Consider the following 15,795-nt stretch of genomic DNA (forward strand, 5'->3'; position numbering starts at 1 on the left):
TTTAATAAACCCACCATACACAATGTTAGCAGATAGCAAAATAAATCCGGCCACATGCTTGTGTTCTTCTGGTTCAGTGCATGCCCAGTTTGATGCCCCAAATCTGGCTCATATACAGCATGATTACTTCACATCTGGGCCAATTCTGGCACACACACTGAAAATCTTCCAGCTGTCAGTCAATAACAGCCAGACCCTGCCCAGATGTGGCAATACATGGGCCAGATTCAGCCGAGAACCCATGCATATGTTGGGCCAGAGGTTTCATTTTGTTATCTGGGATATGGTGGAGCTTTCAGCAGCTAAGGAGATATTGTTCTCAGGAGACGCTTGAACCAAAACAGAGCAAAAAGAGTGAATATTGGACTTCAACTCAAATCAATGCTAATGTTGCTCTTTGTGTGCTGGAAGTACAGGCAACTCTTTGTTCACACATTCACATAACAACTTTATAAAGTAACATCATGTTAACAGTTTGTTCGGCTACACCTGGGTGGCCAAAATCATCACTGAATACAATAAAGTGATTGGCTATTGCTATTCACCTGAAACATTATGCCGTTCACGTTTTGTGTTAACCCTTTTAACATCAATCCGTCAGCACACATGCTCACACCATATCATTGGATTATCAATCAAAATAACTTATTATTGGTGTCCGACGATTTCCTTATCAATCAGCGACATTCACGCGGCACATTCACGCGGCTTCCGAAATGGAGAGATTGAATTTACGTGGGGACAGTGAAGGCATCAGTGATCCTGGTACCTTCTCATCACTGAGGTGTTTCATTGTGAGCCACCGCGGGGCTGGGTCGGTGCCTTGTCTCAGCTCGGAGAGTCCCCGTGTGTCTCAGTCGGTCACTGTCTCTCTCTGGTCTTGGGACAGGGTCTGCATGGCAAACGTCTTAGCCTCAAAAATGAGCAGCTTGCGGGCGTGTAAGGAACCGTTTGGTGAGTTTACTGTGCAGTGTGTTACTGTAACAGCTTCATTTGTTTTACATCGTTTTAATGAAACTGTGAACTGTAACTGGGAGACCTTTTACACTGATCTTCTCATTTATCATGTTTTAGTATTGTTTTTGTTTTAATAACTAAAATACACGTTTTACCATTTAAAGTGTTTTATTTGAGCAGCTTTAGCTCGATAGAAGATTTTTAAGACCGTTTCTGTCTGCAGCCACAATTTAAAAAAACTCCCCCTCTCTACTGATGGGAAATGCCTTTGCCCAGTGAACCTTTCTATAAATGTATGATGTGTTCATCCTGTGAGACTGATTGGAAATGAATATTAACAGTGACAGAAAAAGGGCTCATGTGTTAAAGTGGCCACATGTTCAGTGGTAAGTGTGTTTCTTTTCAATTCACCTGAATATAGTCTTTGTTACAACTGCAGTACCTTTAAAATCCCATGTTATTTTCAGATAACTAGAATATTGAATTATGACTAAACATAATAGGACACTCTTTGTACTGGTTTGTAAGCTGTACCTAATTCCTTTATTCATGGGCCTAACATGTTGCCATGTTAGGCTGGTGATTAACCTCCTCCGCTGTGACATTAGAAGAACCTTTTATAAATAACTTAAGACTTGTAATTGCAGATGACTTATCAAGTATGACCCATGATGCATTGATATACTGTTTAGATAGATAGATAGATAGATAGATAGATAGATAGATAGATAGATAGATTCAAATCACCTGAACCTTGCAGTCCACATGTATGTGATTAGAGAGAATGAGATCCTCCTCAGGTCATTAATCCCCCAGATTCATACAGACATGTTACAGAAGACCAGTGTCCTCAGTGGAAGCTACAGGCAAGGTTCCTATTAATGCCTATTATTTCTATTAATAACTGATCCATGCAGCATTAGGAAATGCTTTATTAACCACTAATTAACTAATGAACTTAACCCTGTATAAAGGCTGCTCTATTGTTTCCCCCTCAACACTCATGAGAGTTGACTGTCTACCCATGATTCAGTGAATAATAATAACATATGATATGGTCATATGTTTGTCCACCACCTTCTGTTTCATTCTGACTTTCAGTGACAGTTGTTAAAGAAAAGGTCGCACTCCAAAGAGCCACACTCACTGGTTTCTGTTGTAAACATGAGCATATTGAAGAGCCTCACCTGCACACTGTGACTGTGCTAAATACTCACTATCATGTAAACATCAAAGACTCTTGGCTCATCAACACCTGCTGTCTCAGCTCAGAATTCAACGTGATCTCACAGTGTGTGTGTGTGTGTGTGTGTGTGTGTGTGTACTGCTCACGCAGAAGTGTTATATCCTTTAGATTCAGGTGTAACCAGCTTTTCCTGCCTGTAGTTACCAAAACCACTTTCACACAAACACTATGTTTGACACAGGATGGTGAACATGTGTTTAGTCACACTGCAGGTTAATGGCTGTTTTTCTGCAATCCTATATGATCCAAGCACACACTGTAGTTCCCTTTACCATAACTAAACTGTAATTACAGCAGGTCTTCAGTAAATCTCTCAGCTAAGCCAGGACATTGAGTTTAAACTGGACAGTTCAAGATTCTTCAGTTGTCACTTTATAGAATTTACTTGTAGATTTATTGAATTTCTTTTAATTATGTGGTCACTTGAAAATATTACTGCAACAGTAAATATATCTACTTATTATCAAGTAACTAAGATCAGAGAGCAGAGGAAATACTAGTAGAGGAGGCAAAGCTACCACTAATATCTGTTAAACAGCAGTACATTTGTGATAAGTTTTTACAAATTTTATGTCACTGGATTTTTTTTCCTTTAATACCAAAAGTGAGCCATGTCAGAACTACACAAAACCACCGATGCGAGTCCTTGTCAGTTAATCCACACTGATGTATCCACACTGAGGTGGCTGTGGGTTTGCAGCTGCGACGGTGGTCCTAGTGAGTTAATCAGGTGGGACCTCTGTAGATTTTGGAACATGTGCGTTTGAAGGAAAGTCGGCGGTACTGTTGGAAAAAAAGAAAAAACACCTTCAGCATCCAGCCCTCTCTAACTCTGCGCTCATGTTTCAGCCTGCACACTTCACCTTCCCAGCACAGTGGCTGGACAGAGGGTGTAATATCTGTTTCTGCACGCTGTGGATAATCTACAGAACACGCTGTCAGCTGATTTCACAGGTACTGTTACTTTGGAAGAAAGGGTGGGGTCAGTGTTCACACTGGAAGTATTTCCTGATAAATTGCAGAGTATCCATCCACCCAGCATTTCTGTAGCTGCGGCTGGGGAGCACAGGTTTTGGTTGTGGTCTCTGCACATGCACAGTGGAACCAAACTAAGAAACCTCACTGTTGCACACTATTAACTGCACCTGGCTGCTGTTTGTTAAGAAACAGGTTCAGCATGTAGCTGCTACCGAAACCAACATCCTCATGTTTATGTTTCTGCTGAATTACAGGTGGAAAAAAAATAAACCACATCATGACGTCTGCTCCCAAACTTAACTCAGATAAATGATGAGTATGAAGCTTCTTATCAACATCAAATAAGACCTTTAAAACTAAGTTCTGCATCTGTTCAGTGGTAAAAACAATCAGAGATACAACAGAACATTAAGCTGTTGGAATATACAGAGTGGTTTTATGTGACTCTGATCAGGGAGAAATATCTATTTTAATTGGCTGATGAGTCATTAAAGCGGTAGTGTAAGCATGAATATATAATGTGCAGATATACCACCGTCTGTCAGATGTTCCACATGTAGCAGAGAGTCTACTGGGTGAGTGTATGAAGCTGCTCGCAGTCTAGACTTCACTGTGGCCTGAGTCAGGTATTAGTATGTCATTCACCTCCATTCATGTGCAGAAACAAACCCATGACAAAACAAACAGGCTGCTAAACAGGCTGCTTAGAGACTGTGCTTTATCCTTTCATGGGTGGTCAAAATGGAGAGAAGTTGGGTTCACCTGCATGGAATTATGGCCCTGAGCAATGTATTATGATGTGGTTTATATTTCATTTTTTGAACTTTATCCAGAGCATGCAGTCACATGCCCCTGCATTCCCAGAGAGGGAGAAACAATGCTCAACTGATCTGGGGTTTGACTTACACTTGGTAATTGGGTGACTGGCTCTAAGTCCTGATACTTAATTCGCTGTTTTTAAAGGGGAATACCACCCAGGGGTGCGTTTTTCAGTTATGTACTGATAGTTTTTCATCTTTGAGAAAATTAACTACAAATGGCCTACATTTTACATCACTTCATCGTGTTATTAAAAAAAATCCATAACATTTTAGGTTGATTTTCTAGCCTCCAGGCGGCCATGACTTTACATTCATCTCAGTGTTATGTGCTCTTTGTGGTGCTTCCAGCAACTTTTGAGATAAAAGAGTCAGCTGCTGAAATGCACTGTTGTTCAGACATCTGAAAACATCACCCTGACCTCTGGGATTTTATAGTCACAATTTTGTGACATGTAATAGACCAATTAATTAATTAGAAGGGAATGTAACTGTTCGATTAATCGATAATTAAGCCCGTCTGTGCACAAAGAAACTTCAGTCTCTGTTTTGACCTAATTCAGTCTGGGAAAGTTTTAGGTGATTGAAGTGAGATCCAGTTTTGAAGTGAGTAAAGGGGCAATCAAACCGGTGTCTGTAGGAATCATATTCACAACAGACCATTTTGCATCTCACAATTTACCATCATCCAAAGTCAGTGTTCACTGCCTACATCGGAAGTAGCATACCCCTTGATGTAGTGAGGTGGAAAGTAAGGGAGTGGAGGTCAGAGTGGTGGACGTGTGTGAAGCAGACTCTCATACAGGAAACCAGAGATAAAGTCTCATTACACACATTCAATTAACATTTACCTTTGTAGGAAGTGTAACCACAATGTTTCCCTAACCTTAACCACAATGTCATGTTTTATCGTAACAAGAGATCCATTTTAAAATGTTGCTATTAGGCATAAGTTTTGGAAAATCATCCAGATTTGACCTTCTTGTCTGGCAGTTAGTGTTTGGTCATCAGGATGAGCACTTATGACAACTCAGGTGTTGCCTGCACAGCAATGAAAACTGATGCATATGAACTTGAGTGGGGATTTAAAAGCTGCCAAGTAGTGGACCCTGCAAAGAGTCTTTATGCACTCCATATGGACTCTTCTTCTTCTCTTTTTATAGTGAGGAGCTCTAAGACAAAAAGCTGCTCCTCCACAGGCAGGACTGAAAACAGTTTTTAACAGTCAGTGACTGTGGTGATACCAACACTGAAGGCTGAGCTGAGAATCATTCACTTGTGTCACAGCTGGGTCTGAGATGATTTAGGCGTTTAACCTGAGGAGATGTAGCACCAGCCTGATGGTTCAATACGTTCTTTAAACATGTCTGGCACCAGCCCATGAAACTTTCCACAGATATATGTGCAAAAATTGTATTGTGCATGAAAACTAAAGAAGAGGTGGTTTGAATTAAGAAATATTGAAAATTGTAGACAGGTGTATTCTCAGCAGGACTTTTTCCATATGAATTGTTGATTCCATGCGCAAATACTCAATAACCAGTTATTCTAAAAATAGAGGAACTGAACACATCATGAAAGCCAAGTGCAACATGTCAACATTTCCTAGTAGTCTTGTGTGGGCTGGTCTACAGAAGCAGTGGTGACGGGGATTTACCATTCATTTCCTCTCCAATGGATCACACTGACTGTCACCTCCTGTGGTCTCTGCTGTGAAAACGTTTAATCCCTTAATGAGAAATACATCATCAGTGCTAGACAGGACAGTTGAAATACATACTATACGTGATGTAGAAATGCAGAGTCTCTGACAGTCTGGAAATACAGTATCATACACTGACCCACAGTTTATGATGGATCCACCTTCATCTTTTTGATAAGAGTCAGAAAAATCTCTGGAACGTAACAAAGATTTGTCTGAAGCGTTTGAATAATCTTTACAGATGTTTCACGTGCTCTCTTTGTATATTCTTTATGTTATCTTATGATTGTGTGTGTATAGGTGTGTGTGTGTGTGTATGTGTATATATATATATATATATATATATATATATATTAGGCATTTTTGCCCTCACACATTTTGACATCATATGTTGCACAGTGGAATTTTTGTGTGTTTGTGTGTTTGAAGAGGCGTGATCATGATGCACATGTGCCCCCACAGTTGTGTGTCTGTGTTGTGACAGGTGGGAGGCCTGCAAGATTTTCTGATTACTGAAAAGTTAAGAATAACGATCATCCTCACCTTCATTATTTTGACCTTATGCAGTTGTCCATTGGATGTGGATGTGGCTACACATCAGATAGGGGATCACTAATTTGGGAAATGCAGCACATTGTTTAACAAAACCATTATACTATTTACCTGTTTGTCCAGGTGTATCTGTAGTGTATCTGTGTATCTGACTGAAACAAAGATCTTTGTTTGGTCTTTGAGAATCAGAGATTCTCCTTTGGAAACTCAGAGTTGTGGATTTGCATTGTACGTTTCTTAAAACGTATTTTTGTTTATGACTTAACTGATGGCTTCCATCTAAAAGTATGGATGTTGATGTGTTACAACATAATGTACAATAACATAACCTTTAAAACCACATATAGAATGTACACTTTCATTTTTTAAAAAGGCTCAGTTGTCTCCTCAAACGGCTGGGCAGAGTGGTTGCTGCAGTTTTTAGCAAACAGACATTTGTTAGATCTATTTTCAGCAGATGAATCCACAGCAGGATGGTCTGTGGGACTGAGAGAGAATAAACTACAGTGTGGCTCTTTGCTGTGTTTCTAATAGTGTTTGGCTCAGAGGAATAAATCCCTGTTGGTTTGTGTTTGCATTTATGATGTCTTGACAGTAAGAGGTGTAGGCTATTACCAGACTTGAAGGTGCCCTGTGGAGTCTCTCTGGGCCAGGGATCAGTATGTCACTGGGCAGGTTTGATTCACCTGAGCTGTGTTTTACCTGACACTCGAATCGGCTCAGGACTGAAAGAAATAACTTAGAGAGGCGTCTAAAGAAGAAGTCTGTAGCTGTATGCAGCGGGTGAAGCTGTGTGTGATAAAGTGTATGTTGTTCCAGAGTCCTGTGACATACAGGCTGGTTACACTCTGTGTGACCTGCACACATGACTGCTCTCTCTCAGGTGAACACCACCTTGAAAGCTGCATGGCCTGCTAACACCTGAACACTTAATCCTATTTGTAGTTTCCCGTGCAAATGAAAGTTTCATCGTCACAGAGTGTAACCTAAGAAAGGCCCTTTGGATTCAGTGGCCTCAGCGTGACGTAGACTGATGAAGGCCCTCATACCCCCGTCCAGGTATTTGCTGGAGTGAAAAGCTGCCTTTGTGCTGCTCTCCCAGCTCATCTGTGAATGTGTGAGTGCAGAATATTCCTTTTCACTGCTGAGGGCATTTGATTTAAGAGTTTTCCATGTTGGTGCTGAACAGTCTTTTCATTGTTTCTGGGAAGTTTTCATGCACTATCACAAGCTCGCCTTCACATCACTGAGGTTCATTTGGCAGGTCTGATGTAGCTTGTATAAAAGCAGGGCCATGACATAAGTCGTCCTACACTCATAGTTACATTACACTGTCTCGTTTTAGTGCCTACATGAACATGTCCACGCTACATCACAGTCACATACCAGTAACTACTGTTGGCTGGAGGATGTGGCTTTTCTGTGCGTGTCTTGAGTTAATGTGATTCACAGGAAGTGAATGAGATGAGTGGAACTGATGACATCAGTTCACAATCCTGAATTCTCTTCCTTTTGTGTGACAGGTGGAACCAGCTCTGAACCTGTGGAGGACACAGACACCACCAACTTTGTGGCAGAATTTGTGAGCAACTTTTACTTACTTATCTAGTCATATGTTTGTCTTGACTTGTCTTCTATCCAGTTTGCTTTGTGCTGATTTCTCATTGTTCTTCTGTAGAGAGCTGAGTCTCTCAGTAATCTGCTAAGAAATGTACCAGAACTGAACACACTGTGCTGTGATTGCTATAGCCTGGAGGCTTATTGAGGAACAAGTCGTAGCAGGCTGTTCCCTCTCTGTGCACACAAGGTAGTAATTTTCCTCCACAGTTACAGACTACTTCTTGATTGCTGAAGAGACTGAATATGAAGCTCCCACAAAGAGAGTTCACAGCAGATGAACTTGTGTTTTTCTTTTTAGCTTTGTTCATTTTACTTTCTAATGTCATCATGTCTGCCCTTCTCTCCCACAGTCCGTGGAGGCCAATTATCCAGTGCAAGTGACAGATCCTCATGGTAAATAAGGGAGTCAGACCACAATTTGTCAATTTTAGAAAGCACACATGAACACACTCCTATTTCTGTCAGCATCCATTCATTCTGTATCTTCTCAGATAAAAACTGGTAATTAAGTAATGGCGTAGTGGATCAATGAAGGCCTGGGAGAAGTGCCCATCTACTGAAAGCAAGTTGATTGGTTGATTCAAACAGAAATTAAAATAAATGTAAACATACTACATACAAGTATAAAGGAAAGCTACACATACACAGCTTCAATAGATCAAGACAACAGTCAAATATACAACAGAGTGTGTTGTCTCTAATCTAAGCCAATAAAGTCCTGACTGTCGTCTGTTTATGTCAATTAAGATTTTACATACATTGTTTGACTAATCTGTTACTGTGAAAAATGTTTCTCAGTGATAAATGTGTATACCTGCAATGTTTTTTTGGTAATGTGTCCCCAGCAGATGCTGTGACGCTCCACCTGAGCTCCATGCCCTCCAGATACCTGAGCCCCTCCTCAGACAGAATAAGACAGGTCAGTATCACCTTTGATGTGTGAATGCACAACAGGTGTTTGAAAAATTAAACCTTTATCATCGTCTTTTACAAAAACTCAATTCTACAAGTGTTACACATGTCATTGAATGAACATAGATTTACACAGAAGTATGTTGTTGAACATTTAACTACAGTGTTCTACCTGTGTTGACACAGGGCAATGAACATGTGATGTATGTAATAGTAGCAGTGGAGACTCTCAAATTGTAGTGCTTCTTAAAGAAAGCCCTAATGTAAAAATAACTCAGTTGGTTTCAGCCTAGTGCCAGCTGGTTTCAGTCAAGTGTCAGCCTAGTGTCAGCTGGTTTCAGTCTAGTGTCAGCTGGTTTCAGCCTAGTGTCAGTTAGTTTCAGCCTAATGCCAGCTGGTTTCAGTCAAATGTCAGCCTAGTGCCAGCTGGTTTCAGTCAAGTGTCAGTCTTTTGTCAGCTGGATTCAGCCTAGTGTCAGCTGGTTTCAGCCTAGTGTCAGCTGGTTTTAGTTAAGTGTCAGCCTAGTATCAGTTAGTTTCAGCCTAGTGCCAGCTGGTTTCAGTCAAATGTCAGCCTAGTGCCAGCTGGTTTCAGTCAAGTGTCAGCCTTGTGTCAGCTGGTTTCAGTCTTGTGTCAACTGGTTTCAGCCTAGTGTCAGCTGGTTTCAGCCTAGTGTCAGCTGGTTTTAGTTAAGTGTCAGCCTGGTGTCAGCCGGTTTCAGCCTAGTGTCAGCTGGTTTCAGTCAAGTGTTAGCCTAGTGCCAGCTGGTTTCAGCCTAGTGTCAGCTGGTTTCAGTCCAGTGTATACTGGTTTCAGTCTAGTGTCAGCTGGTTTCAGTCTAGAGTCAGCTGGATTAAACCTTTATCATCATCTTTTACAAAAACTCAATTCTACAACTGTTACAGATGTCATTGAATGAACATAGATTTACACAGAAGTATGTTGTTGAACATTTAACCACCGTGTCCCTGTGTTGAACTTTCAACAGCTACAGAGCCATGAACATGTGATGTTCATATTGTAGTGCTTTTTAAAGAAAGCCCTAATGTAAAAATAATAGTTTCAGCCTAGGACCAGCTGGTTTCACTCTACTGTCAGCTTGTTTTAGTCTAGTAGCAGCGGGTTTTACCTCTCTTCTCTCTTCCTATTTGTGCTCTTATATACAGAATTTTAATACAGCTGAATTCACAATAAAGCTAACTCAGTCAGACAGCAACAGTTGCGTCTATACGGCCGGCCCTGTAGTCGTAGTCCAGCCAAAAAAATGAACGTAGCAGATACAAGAACTACAGTCTTAAGTAAAAGAATGAGCACACTTATATACCATGGATGGATTATGAGAAAATGGGCCCCTGGGCACAGATATGTAAAAGGCACCAGAGGTATGACACAACAAGCTTTGTGCACCTGGATTTGGGGATTTTCTGCCATTCCTCTCTGCAGATCCTCTCCAGCTCTGTCAGGCTCTATAGGCAGTTCCTCCAACCTTGGGGTATAAAGTCATTATGGGGTATTGTGTGTAGATTGATAAGAGGAAATTAATTTAAATGATATATAGGCTGCAACATCACAAATTGTGAAAACGTGCAGAGGTCTGAAGACTTTCTGAATACTCTGTATATCAGTGACTGTAGAAAGTTAAGACATTGATGAAGGAAGAACTTGCCCCTTTGTGGTGCAGACAGATTGACATTATAATCCATTTTAGATTTTGGCACACAACTGCTGAGGCAGATGAGACACTTAACAAAACTGGCAGGAAAAACACACAGGCAACAAGGGAAAACAACAAACGACAAGGGAGGTGAGAGATTTCAAAATAAATCAGGAAATACTAGAGTCCAGGGAGATTGTCACCATAATAATCAGCACGGCCTAAAACATTCTCACATTAAATTCCATATACCTTTAAGCCTTTACCAGATTTATGTAGTTGTGGCCTATTTCACATAAACTGCCATTATTCTTAATATATTTGTGCCTATCAAGCAAAAGAGTTGTTCTTTTTCTCACACGACACTGCAGCACCATCATTCATTTAAAGGGCCACAACTCTGTGGTCATGAGTCACCTGAAAACTTTACACAATCCATCCTATTACAAATGTTCATACGGCATTCTCCAAAAATACGACCACCATCAACCAATCGGCAGTAGGCATCATTCCTGTGTATTTTGATACACATTTTCTATTATTCAAACTACCAAATGTAAAGAATTATGTTCTGCCTTGCCAGAGGTTCACTCTCTGGGTGATTTCTAATTGAAGCTGTGAGCAAACAGGATGTGGTTCAGTACCACTGAACTAGAAGGTGCAGCTGTGAGCTTTGCTAATAACAGAGCAGGAGCACAGAGGGTAGAGAGAGAGTTAAGCTCATTCTCTATCATGCTTTAAAAGCTTTAAAGACAACAGTGTTGAACATACACACAGTATAAGGAGAAGGCAGCATGTGGAGGTGAGGAACTTTACGGTGTTCACTAGTAAGATGTGTAAATCCCTCCAGGGATAGTTCCTCCATTCTCTGTCTGGTGAGAACATGGCTTTTGTTGAGACATGTTCAACTTTCAGAAGACAGTAAAACAGTTTGAGGAGACCAACCAAACTTTTGAAAAACAAAGTGGGGAGAGGCACAGCTTTGATTCAAGACATGTCCAATATCATGTGACCACAGCTTACGAATGGAACATTAGCATGATGTCCTTAAACATCTAAGTTAATAAATCACACCATTAAGCACAAAGTGTTTGTGAGGCTATCAGTGTAAACTTTACATTTTAAGAGCTGTAGGATTAGCACTTGGTACAAAACCAGGGAAGGGTCAGTAAAAATATATCTACATGCAGAATAAAGTGAAGCAAAAAGAAAAACCATGTCCTAGTTTTCATTAAACTCAGAAACACTATAGTGCTACCATCAGCACTGTAATGCTAAATGCTACCAGGTTGGTGACACAGTGTGATGATGCACCTTGAGACCAACAGAGGTTTTGCCCTGATGTTTATTCGGGGGTGTCTGTCCCCTGGAATCTCTGGTTAGACAATGTGATGTTTTGAGCCTTGCCAGCATCAATGTCCCTCTGTCAATCAGTCCACCACTTTAATCCAGACTTAAATATCTCAATAACTTTTGGATGGATTGCCCTGAAACTTTGTTCAGACATTTAAGGTCCCCACAGGACAAATCCGACTGACTTTTGCGAGCCCCTGGCTTTTCTTCTAGTGCCACCATGAGGCTGACATTGTGGTTTTTAAATGGAAATGTCTGGATGGATTGTCGTGAAATTTGGTCCACACATTCATGTCCTTCTCCAATTTAACTGTAATAACTTTTCATTCAGTGTCATCATCAGATCAAAGTTAAATATTGTCCAGTACTGTGGTTTGTGACTAATTACCTGCAGAACTAATGACATTTCCATCATTCTCAGTGCCACTTTGTGTTTGTTGCTAATTAGTACACACACCTGCTAAACATCAGTATGTAGCATTGTTGTCATGTGCAGGTTGAAACTAGCATTGAGCTCAAAGCACAGCTGTAAACACTTGGTCGCGTTAATTCACAAACCATTTCTCAGAAAACAAACTGTATCATGTACTGCACATGTGTATCATGTTATAAAACTACATATAAATTAGTGCTGCTGTTGTTGTTTACTGTGAAGGATGAAATGTGACAGGAGCTAACTGTTTCTGATGTTTTCATATTTCAGGCGTGTTTGTCATTGAGTTTGGAGGCTGAAAGAAAATGATCAACATTGGATGTGGTGTGGTTTTTGAGTAATTGTTGTGTTTGTTTTTCTGTGTACAGCCAGTTGAAGATGTGGAAGAATGTACCTGCCCAACATCTACTTCACCAGGTAAACTGATCATTATATATTATTATAATAAGAACAGGAAAATCATTACTGACTCATTCTGCATGAAAACTGCATCATTTTTGGATTATTTATGAAAAATTTCCCAAAACATTTACAGCCTTGTTGAGGGTAAAGGGTGTTTTATTTTGAAAACTTAATGACCGTATAGGGTGTGTAATCACTTGAACATAATGTTATTGATATGAGGGTACCCTGCAGCAGAGACAGATAAGAGACATGTGGAAAGGAAGTGGGTGTGTGCCTTAGACCACTGACCACAGGGGCCCCAGTGTGGCCACCAGGAGGCAGATAGTTTATATTTACTCCTTTTAAATTAATGTGGATATACTGTAAAAATGTGATGCACACATTCTATTAAACTAATTACATTTTCCTCATGCATCTGTGAGTTCAGACTACCCCAAAGAACTGCAGCTACTGAACAGCCCCTGTGAAAAGTGCTTCTGTCCAGCACCTCCTCCAAAGATCAGCGACCTCATGAATGACAAAGACCTCCTGGACTTACTGCGGCTCAAACTGGATCCAAACCACTGCACCATCAAAAACTGGAAGAACTTTGCAAGTCGCTGGGGGATGAGCTATGATGAACTGACCCTGCTGGAGCACCGGACCCAGGGCTCGTTGTCCCACAGCCCCACCCAGGAGTTCCTGCTGCGCTACAACCAGAAAACAGTCACTGAGCTCACTGAACTTTGTCGCATCTACCAGCGCATTGATGTCCTGCGACTGCTGCAGAGCTGGATAGAGAAGGACTGGCCATCACGGTGGCAACAGACTCAGTGTCCAGTTTGACTCTGTGTATTTATCCAGTCTCTTTGTTTTCCTCTTCAGGGTTCTACTTGTTAGGATTTTATTCCTCTTCATGAGCTTGGATACATGTTACCACTTTTTTATGTAACTTTGTTGGCCAGGTGGTCTTACAAAAAAGGTAAAACATTGACCAACAACTGGAAACTTCCTGTGGAGAACATCACTGGGTGCTTCAGGTAGCACAGTATCCTACAGACAGTTTAGCTCTCACTCACATTTTTAACTGTTCCACCGGCCTGTCGCTCCAGACTGAAACATCTCAGTGGAGAGACTGACGTGAACATTTGTACAGATCTCGATGGTGACTGAATCCACCAACTTTTTTCATCCCCTGACTCTTCATCTAGCACCACCAGCAGGTCTAAATTTTTACTAAATCTAATGCAACATGCATTTTTACACATTAGTACAAAATTTGGTGCATGTGATGTTCATGGTTCTCAGACAAAGACTTTGATGATCTTTTTGTCTACTATCACATGAGGTTTGAACTACTTGGATGGTTTTTATAACATGTAGTAAACACATTCATGGCCTCCTCAGGATGAGTTGTAATAAACGTGGTGACATTTTCTTTAATCATCAGGTCATAATATGAATGTGTTCATTACTTTGATTTTGGACCAAATACCTGACCCACTGACAGTCTCATCATCATGTGTTTGTGTTTAGTGCTAATTTAACTCATCCTAACTAAATGGTGGATATTACCATGTTAGCGTTGTCGTCACATGCATGTTAGCATCCTGACCCTGGCATGTAGCTCAAAGTGGCACTAAGTTTAGACTCTTGGGTGCTGTGTTTGTGCTCTAGCAGTTTGGTGAAGTCCTGATCTTGATGACACAGACGCACAAACAGGCAAGAGGTTCAGTCAAATGAAGCAGCACAAAGAAAGTTGGTAGTGTTTAGTGGGAAATGGGCCTTAGACTTTTTCACTGAGAGTAGAAGCCACACAGCCACATCTGTTTCTAACATGTCACCTCAAGCCAGTCTGCAGATTTTATCACGAAGAGCAAACACTCTTTATCTAATGACTTCCCAGCTGGCAGGGGCGTTTAAACATTCTGTTTACTGTGTTAAAAGCTGGAACATCAGTAAAGCATCTTATCATTATCTCATTATTTATCTCTAAATAAGTATGAGTGATTCTTACAGTGTCTGTTGCTTCATACTGTATGAAAAGTTTCTCCCTCTGCTAATTAAATTTTCCACTGTGTGCAAATGACATCTGGCTGTCTCCATCAAATACTAGATGTGTCCATCATGTCAGAGTTGCATTTTATGTTTTACTCTTGAAATGCATTACAGTGCAAATGTTGGTGTGGTGCATTTTACACTGTGATGTTACATTGACAATTATAACATGAGACACAGTAGAAATAAAACTGAAATAGTGTCTGATTGATGTGATGATAGAATCAGCTTCATCAACATTTTTAATTTATTCCCTCTAATAAAAATCAACACCATCTCCCTCTGGCTGCAGATTTGTGGTTCTGTGTTCAGATCCAGACATCAGCGTCAGCTCCCTCTCTCCATTTGTTGATCTGTTGTCACCTGTGGCTGTGATTTGCTGAGCTATTTCAGAGATCCGTGATGTGACTGGCCAAGACTAACTTTATGAGTCACTGCCCCCTCTAACTCATAGTCCACCCCAGCCCACCCTTTTGAACTTATTACTGCTGCACCTACATAAACTAAAATAATGGGTGTGCTTAGAGGCAGCCACACAGTTCATGTGATCAGGACCTACCACCTTGTGCTTGTTGTGCTTCACAGTTAAATAGGACCTTTGGTCTTGTTAATGTATTGACTGTATGACTGTATGTGTGTATAACAAACAAAGCACAAAAGCAATGGCAGATTATTTATTTTTTATTAAAAAATTTAGTTTTTGGCAATAACACTCATACACATATACAACATGTTTTAACAGGATTTACTTCACAGCCTCTCTAATCACACTGTGTCTCATTTGTTTTAGTTCTATTGTTGCCTCCTGCTGGATGGAGCTATGTGGGAAACATCAGAACATATGAAATGACAGGTCAACAGGAATAATAACTTTTATAGATATTTTTATAATTTAGTTTGATCAAACAAAATATTCAACAAAAAATATAATTTGTGTTCATTTTAATATTTAAACCTCCAGTTAAAACCTGCTCTTCAAAGTTGTTTGTCATCTAGGTTTTTTTTTTATTTGAAGAAATAACTTTTCTGTACAATACTTGTTTTCTCACTGTAAAATAAACACGTCAAAATTAATTAGCAGCCACATCAGCCTTAAAGACATTTGTCTGTTGAATAAATACACAGCA

At 40.3% G+C, this 15,795-nt stretch overlaps 1 protein-coding gene across 2 annotated transcripts; it reads left to right on the plus strand.

Annotated features, from left to right (window-relative positions):
• Positions 1–418: 418 nt before the first annotated feature.
• edaradd (EDAR-associated death domain) lies at positions 419–14,875 on the plus strand. 2 transcript variants are annotated; one of them, XM_071481547.1, is made up of 6 exons: positions 419–954; positions 7,777–7,835; positions 8,224–8,266; positions 8,722–8,792; positions 12,595–12,643; positions 13,059–14,875. In XM_071481547.1, the coding sequence occupies exons 1-6, from the start codon at positions 717–719 to the stop codon at positions 13,454–13,456; spliced, it is 858 nt and encodes a 285-aa protein (XP_071337648.1). In that variant the 5' UTR covers positions 419–716; the 3' UTR covers positions 13,457–14,875. The 2 variants fall into 2 exon arrangements, with proteins under 2 accessions (XP_071337648.1, XP_071337647.1); XM_071481546.1 differs by having other exon boundaries at positions 420–954; positions 8,719–8,792.
• The last annotated feature ends 920 nt before the right edge of the window (positions 14,876–15,795 follow it).

The sequence above is a fragment of the Trachinotus anak genome, unplaced genomic scaffold, assembly GCF_046630095.1.
Source record: "Trachinotus anak isolate AG129_WGS33_773 ecotype Australia unplaced genomic scaffold, CSIRO_AGI_Tana_v1 ptg000007l, whole genome shotgun sequence".
Taxonomy (NCBI): domain Eukaryota; kingdom Metazoa; phylum Chordata; class Actinopteri; order Carangiformes; family Carangidae; genus Trachinotus; species Trachinotus anak.